General features: G+C 61.6%; 1 protein-coding gene across 1 annotated transcript; it reads left to right on the top strand.

Annotated features, from left to right (window-relative positions):
• The first annotated feature begins 3,578 nt into the window (after positions 1-3,578).
• On the top strand, positions 3,579-6,595 carry Zbtb42 (zinc finger and BTB domain containing 42). Its single transcript, XM_004645377.2, has one exon. The coding sequence runs from the start codon at positions 3,873-3,875 to the stop codon at positions 5,100-5,102; it is 1,230 nt and encodes a 409-aa protein (XP_004645434.1). The 5' UTR covers positions 3,579-3,872; the 3' UTR covers positions 5,103-6,595.
• The last annotated feature ends 885 nt before the right edge of the window (positions 6,596-7,480 follow it).

Genomic DNA, 7,480 nt, shown 5'->3' with positions numbered 1-7,480 from the left:
CGCGCCCGCGCCGCGCCCACATCCGCCTCCGCAGCCCCGGGCGCCCCTAGCGCGCGGCCGGCGGCCAGGGAGGAGCTCGCCCCGGCGAGGAGGAGCCAGCGCGGGTCCCGGACACTAACCGCACAACGGGGCTCCTCGGCCGGGGGTCTCCGCCTGCAGCGTGACCCGGCCTACCGCCCCAGCCCTGTTAGCAGAGGTCTGAGATCGTGCTGGGGTGGGCGGTAGTGCTGTGTCTTCACGCCTGGGCAAGGAGTCACCAGCCAGTGGTGTCCCCAAAGGACAGAAGGGAGCGTGTGGGGAGAGCATGTGGGGAGACTAGGTCACAGATGCAGTGAAGGACTTAGCAGATGTCAGAGGAGGACACACCTGGCCTGAGTCCCACCTGAGCTGGTTCAGACCGAGGAAGAAGGCAGGACTCGCAGTGGGTGGACACCCTGTCTGCAGAGTGCCCCCCAAGGCGCCCCCTGATTCTTGCACCAGGGGCCACAGTGTCTCCCACCTATCACTTGTCCTGCCCTGCCCCCGGCCGTGGGCTCCTCACTGACCTGTCCCCCCCCCTTGCAGCCCCCAGAGATCTTAATCCTTTAGGGAAAAGACCCCTGACACTGGGCGGGGGATTGTGGAGGCAATTCTTCCTTTTTCATCTAAGGGTCAGCGTTCAGCTGGGGCTGGGTGCTGGGTAGATAGAGTCGGCAGCTACAGCTAGGGCTCTCCTTGCTTCTTGGGGCTGACCAGAAAAAGGACCCTCCCTAAGTACTGTCGCAGGTAGAGAACACCCTCCGGGCAGGGATCGTCCCGGCTCACACGACCCACCGGCAGCCCTGGGTACTGCCTAGATCACAGTGTTAGATGCCTACCCATCCCTCACCCACCCCCGCCCCCTGTGGCTGTCCCACAGACATGGTGGCTGGCCAGTGACCACTGAGCCAGCAGGGCGCCCTCTTGTGGAAGACAGCAATGTGGTTGCTTTCTGGCCCGACCGCAGGGGGCGGGCGTCCCTGCTTGTTACCTGGGTAAATCCAAGCCCGCCGCTCCCTAGAGTTCAGGCAACCTCCAGTCTTGGCTTCCCTCTGTGGGCACTGGTCTAGGAAGGTTCTCCCAGTGGAAAGGCCACCCCTCTTCTCTAGCCCCCCAGGTAGAAGCAAGCCTTTCCTCTCAGCAGCCCTGCAGACCCTGACAGTGGCAAGGAGATGACCCAGCCCTCAGAGCCAGCCTTGGAGCAGCCTGGTCACTGCCCACAGCCAGATGTTACTAACAGAAACTGCCACACTGGCCCCTGCCTCCTGCCCTGTCACCTTCCACAACTGGCAGCCCTCAAGAATGATTGAGGGTCCAGGTTGCAAAGCGTCAACAGCAGCTGCAGGCTGGGCCTCGGGCACTTTCCAGGCCAGATGGATGCCCTGGTCTGGATAGGCTCTGCCCATATCCCCCCCATGGGGGCTCTGTGACTGCCTCCCACCACCAGTCTGCTTGAGGGCACCACACTGTGGCTGGGAGGGTGTCCTAGGCCACAGGTGGTTCTTTTTTTTGGGGGGGCACACCTGGATATGGGTCCTCAGGGAGAGGATGGGCCTCTCTTGCTCCTTCCCTGCTCTCTGGTCATGCCAGCTGGGCAGGCCCTACAGGTACTGGCCCTCTTTGCACCCCACAGCTCTGGTCCTGCCAGCCACACAACGCAGGCTTAGGACCAGGCTGGGAAGCCATGCTAGACAGCAGCCATGGAGGAATCAGGGCTAGGGTTCCAGAGGATGTCATCACGCCCCGGCTATGTGCACTCCCTGAACACTACTCTGGAGAAGGCCCAGGAGAGCTCAGGGTAGGTTTCAGGAACCTGAGAAGACACCTAGCTAAGGACAGGGCCTTCAAGCAGAGACAGGAATGAAGAGGGCCATTAAGGACCTTGGGGGTAAGCCTTCCAGGACCAAGTGACCAGCAGCACAAAGGCCCTGCGGTCCCTATCACATAGCTTCTGAGAGGCACTTGGGTTCCCACTTTGCAGCCAAGAATTACCAAGACTCACAGGGATCAAGGTAGGAGCCAAGGCTGGAGGGACTGGCTTCAGATCCTGGCAGGCCCAGAGGGGTGACCAGAACAGACTCTACCCTGAGCTGGACTGAACCCAGCTATTGGGGGTCACATTTATACAAAGGGGGGCCAGGGGCCTGCTGTCCCTCTGCTGGCCTGAGGGCTGGGTGTTTGGTCTGATTCTGGGATTCCAAGCTGCAGTTAGCAGACTTAGGAAATAGAAACACAGGATGCCCAGTCAAATGTGAATGTCACACAAACAAGCAATAATGTCTTAATGGGGGGGAAGGCTTTTCTTTTCACAGACTTTAAATTGTAATTTCTGTGGGCTTCAGGATCTGGAGCAGCCCCTCACACCCCAAAACCACCAGGTATGAAAGAACTACTGGGAGCCCTTCTGAGTTGTCCAGGGGCACCCCATCTCACAGCCAGGCAATCTGCTCTCAGGCATGGAGATTGGGGGCGCCCTACCCCACTGCTAGTCCTTTGTTATACCGCCCCTGTTCCCCCACCCCTGCCCACCCCCAGCAGGTGCTGTGCCCACCCTTCTGGCGCATCCTCCATGCCTGGACTCCACACCTGGATTCCCAGCAAGTGCGAGGCAAAAGAGTTCCAAATGAGGCTTGTGGAATTGGAACCCTGGTCCAGCAACTTGGCACCTGCAGTGCGGTTCTGGGTATCTCAGCCTCTTTTTAGCGCAAAGAGAATAAAAACATCCAATGAGCAGGACTAAGCTGAGCAGTCGCCCGCTGCCCGGCAGGGATTCAGATAGCACCCCCAGGCTGTGCCAGGGGGGAAGGGCCCCAGCCCCTGCAACCCATCCTTTGCTGTCCCGGGAAGAACCTAGTCTCCTCAAATCCTTGCCACCGACCCTGATCCTACCTGGACACGTGCCCCTCTTCGCGTCCCCACTTTGATCATAGTCACCCTAGTTCTGTCCCTCCACTACACCATGTGTTCCCCAGACACTGTCTGCCCACAGGGGCCTTGTCCTGTGCTCTGGGACACCCAGTTTAGCGTGCCTGCCTCCCACCCTGTCCAGGGCTAGGAGGGTGGGATTGCCTATGTTGGAGTGCTGGATGGAGACTCTACTGTGTCTGGACGTTGATACAAGAGAAGACTCCCAGGGAAGAAAGGGGTGTCTTTTTTAAAGACGTACAAACCTCCTCCCACACACCCCCACCCACTCCAGACCCGGCGCCTCCCCGGGTCCCGAGGACTAGTCTGCTGACCGCCCCCCACGCGGGCGCTCCGGAGGGGACCTCAGCATGGGGGCAAGTATCGCGAGAACCCCACCCGCCGCACCCCGCACCCCTCTGCCCGCAGCGCCCCTGCCGGTTGCGCGGAGTAAGCCGGGCAGGACGCACCGGGAAGGGGTGGCTAGATGACCTCAGCGGTTCCGCCGCTCTTGGAAGTACTTCGGCCCGCCCCCTCCAGCCCGGCTAGGAGGGCGCTGCCTCCCTCCCTCCCTCCTGGGGCGGGGCGAGCGGCGGGCGGGCGGGGCCGGCGAGGGGCGCGCGGGAGGCGGTGACCGGCGCGGGGTGGGGGGGAGCGGCGAGGGGAGCGGGCTCTGGCTCGGCCTGTAGCGCTCAGCGCCCTGCCGCCATAAAAGGGGGCCAGGCGGCGGCCTGGCGTCGGGGTATGTGGCGTCGCGTGCGCTGCGGGCCCGGAGGCAAGCGTTTAGGGCGCGGCGCGGGGCAGCAGGGGGCGCCGGGCTCCCGGGTCGGTGCGGCTCGTGTTTACTTTCGGGCGAGTTTTTCCTGCTCGCGGCAGGTGCCCAGCGGCTCGGGCGCGCGCATCACCGGCCTGACGGCTGTCCCGTTCGCGCCGGCAATGACGGCGGCAGCATGGAGTTCCCGGGGCACAGCGGGCGCCTGCTGGGCCGCCTGAGGCAGCAGCGAGAGCTGGGCTTCCTGTGCGACTGCACCGTGCTGGTGGGCGACGCGCGCTTCCCTGCGCACCGTGCAGTGCTGGCCGCGTGCAGCGTCTACTTCCACCTCTTCTACCGGGACCGGCCCGCTGGCGGCCGCGACACGGTGCGGCTGAACGGCGACATCGTCACGGCTCCCGCCTTCAGCCGCCTGCTGGACTTCATGTACGAGGGCCGCCTGGACCTGCGTAGCCTGCCCGTCGAGGACGTCCTGGCCGCTGCCAGCTACCTGCACATGTATGACATCGTCAAGGTCTGCAAGGGCAGGCTCAGGGAAAAGGACCTGGCGCTGCAGCTGGAGGCCCCTGCTCTCCGTACAGAGCGTCAGGGCGAGTCACCGTGCCCCCTGCCTGTGTGGAGCCCGGACCTCCACCCTACTGCACAGACAGCTGAGCTCTCCCTGCCAGCATCCAGGCCTGCCCCTTGGCAGGCCCCACGAGAGTCAGACCGGGCCCTGGACCTGTCGCTAAAGCCCATCCCCGGGTCCGAGCCAGTGCAGACATCCTTCGGCAGCAGCCAGAGGCAGCTAGGTGCTCGGGCTCTGGTGAAGGATGAGCAGAATGCCCCCTGGGAACAGGAGAGCCATGGCCCTCGGAGCCCCCGCGGCTCTCTCCAGCCACCCTGTGGCCCCACAACCCAGCTCCTGCCACCGGACTTAGAGCTGCTGTCCTGCCGCAGGGCAGTCAGCCAGGAGCTGGAGCTGGGTTCTAAACAAGTGGCGGGCAGCGTCCAAGAGCTGGGTCCCCGAGGATGCCTCTGCATCTGCCCGCTGTGCTGCAAGCTGTTCCCCAGCGCCAACGCCCTGCAGCAGCACCTCAGTGCACACTTCCGGGAGCGGGAAGGCACCCGGGCCAGGCTCTCGCCTGATGGCTCCGTGCCCACCTGCCCTCTTTGCAGCAAGACCTTCTCGTGCACCTACACGCTGAAGCGGCACGAGCGGACACACTCAGGGGAGAAGCCCTACACGTGCATGCAGTGTGGCAAGAGCTTCCAGTATTCGCACAACCTGAGCCGGCACGCCGTGGTGCACACACGGGAAAAGCCACATGCCTGCCACTGGTGTGAACGCCGGTTCACACAGTCTGGGGACCTGTACCGCCATGTACGCAAGTTCCACTGTGGTGTTGTCAAGTCCCTGCTGGTGTGACACACCCCTCAGGCTGGTTGAGACCCAGGGATGGAGGCAGCCAGGTTTGGAAGCCTGGGCCTCTGGGCTCCACCTGCTGTGGAAGGGAGCTGTCCTCCCTGTCTCCTTGCCAGGTTCTGTGACAGAACTTGGGCCTGGGTTTCTCAGTGTGGGTGACACAAGTGTCCTGTGTCTGGGCATTTCTGAGCACTTGTCGGGGTGCTTTGGATCCTCTGAGCCTGGTCTCCAGAGCCAGTGACTCACAGGTCCAAAGTCATGGCAGGGCACTTGCAGGAAATGGCCCACCCCTGGTGGGTGGCAGGGGGAGCCCCTGCTGGGAGGGCCTGGGGCACAGCCGTGGGGTACAGCTGATATCATGGGGTGCAGCCCTGGCAGGCACTCCAGGGCAACAGGAGGAGAGTCCGTGTCACTGGGGTAGAACTGAAGCTTGTCTGCTCATCATAACTGGGCAAAGAATCTGGGAATTTGGAAATGGATTATCTTTGGATGCAGAAAACTTCTAGGCTGCCAGATGTCTGCCAACAGGCACTGGGGCGAGTGCCAGACCAGGGTGCCTCCAGGTGTCCCTGAGTGGGGCGAGAGAGCCTGACCCTGGGGTCTCTCCCACCTGTGGGGTTCTGTCTCTCTGACCTCAGGCATTTTTGTAGCAGAAGCACAGCTTACCAGAAGCATTGTCTTCAGGGCTCCCCATCTCCCTTAGGGCAGGGATGGGTGCTGTCACATGAGGAGGGAGGTTGGCATCTCCTGGGAGAGGACCACACAGCTTCTGGCCCCAGAGAAGGGACACACCAATTGCATTTGAAGTCCTTTGGGTCACCCTTGTCATCAGTCTTGCCGCTGGAACCTTGATGGCTGCAAGCATGGAGTGGGTGGAATGGAGGTGCCCCTACCTTCTGAAGGGACAGCAAGTGGCAGAGCTGCCTGGACATCTATTTCTGCTGGGGTTGGAAGTGGCACTGGGACAGAGTCTAGCTAAGTTTAAATCATCGTCTCTGCCTAATAACCCTTGATATTGTATTCATTTGTCTGCCGGACTCAGAATCAAATGACACACACAAAAAAGACAGTCACCTTCTTGGTGGCAGGACGGGCCACAGTCCACCTTTCCATGGGCTCTGTGCTCTCTTGGTACCTCTGCGGCTGACCTGGAGACCCCAACCCCAGACTGCTGAGGTGAGGGGACAACTGCTCCTGGCAGTCCTGGCTTCTGGCCCCACCTCACAGAGGCTTGAGGGACATGGCCCCCTGCAGGATGAGTTCCGTGTTCTGGGTTTGCATGTGCATCCGGCATGCAGCAGGACTGACAGAGCCAGCATAGCAGGAGAGTAGCTGCTACCAGCAGGGACACAGGCTGTGTCACTGGCTTCCCCGAGTGCTTTCCTGGGGCAGGGATGTCTGCTCTGAGTCATCAATACTGGGTTCCTTGTTTCTGTGCACAGTTACTGTGACATGAACGTAAAGAGAGTGATCTGTCTCAATTTTATAGCTGATGGTTCAGATTAAACATGTGCACATACATAAATGTGTCTATCTGAGATGCTGCTTTGGGGTAAAGGACCGAGACTGCCAGCTGGGACAACTGAAGAGTGACCCTGGGAGACAGCTGCTCCACCCCAGCTTCTGGGGAGTGTCCGCCCGCCGCTGCCTGGGCTGGCCATGGAGGTGAGTGCCACCTCCTGTGCTCCCACACTGTCTTTGGCACCATGGCAGTGTAATAAAGCCGCCTGCTGCAGGCGGAGATTGTGTGTCATCCCTGGGGAGGGGAGGGCACAAAGGGTGGGTACTGCTGGCTGGGAAGGAGGCCCAGTGAAGGTGGGCATTCTGGGAGCTGTACCTGGACATCGTATGTGCTCCTGCAAGGAGTGAGTGCTGTGGGGCAAGGCTGCTGACAGCAGCACCCCCTCTATCCCTGGGTTTGCCCCCTGTGGCTGGAGGCTGGGCAAGGAGCCACGGGCACCGAGGCTGTGTGAGGAAGGGCAAGGTGCAGCTGGGACAGCAGCCTAGAGGTGAGCCCTCCTGATTTCAGGGTCAGTGTCCCCCTCCTGCCTGTCCTGTCCCCTCCCTTCTTCCCTCCCTCAGGGAGAATCTGGGTCCTTGAAGCCACTGTGTGTCCAACATCATCCAGGCCCTCCTGAGTGGGTGGCTGGGCAGGTTTAGCCCCTCGAGGCGAGATGAGCTGGCTGTCCTCTAGCTGAGGGCCGGTGGGCACTCCTCACCCCCTGCTGCCCCACATAGAAGCAAGGATGAAGGTGAGGTGTACCTGGGCCTGTCCCTGGGCTTAACTTCCCTTCTTGGGACAGCTGAGAGAGAATGGTCTTACATGTGCCTGGAGAGGTTGAAGCATGCTCACAACTTGGGGCCCCAATGGATGGACCCTG

Source organism: Octodon degus, unplaced genomic scaffold, assembly GCF_000260255.1.
Source record: "Octodon degus isolate 3935 unplaced genomic scaffold, OctDeg1.0 scaffold00226, whole genome shotgun sequence".
NCBI classification, from domain to species: Eukaryota; Metazoa; Chordata; class Mammalia; order Rodentia; family Octodontidae; genus Octodon; species Octodon degus.
This window is presented reverse-complemented; position numbering and strand designations above follow the sequence as displayed.

Excerpts from the sequence above, each read along its gene's own strand:
- Zbtb42 (XM_004645377.2), top strand. The coding sequence starts at position 3,873 with ATGGAGTTCCCGGGGCACAGCGGGCGCCTGCTGGGCCGCCTGAGGCAG.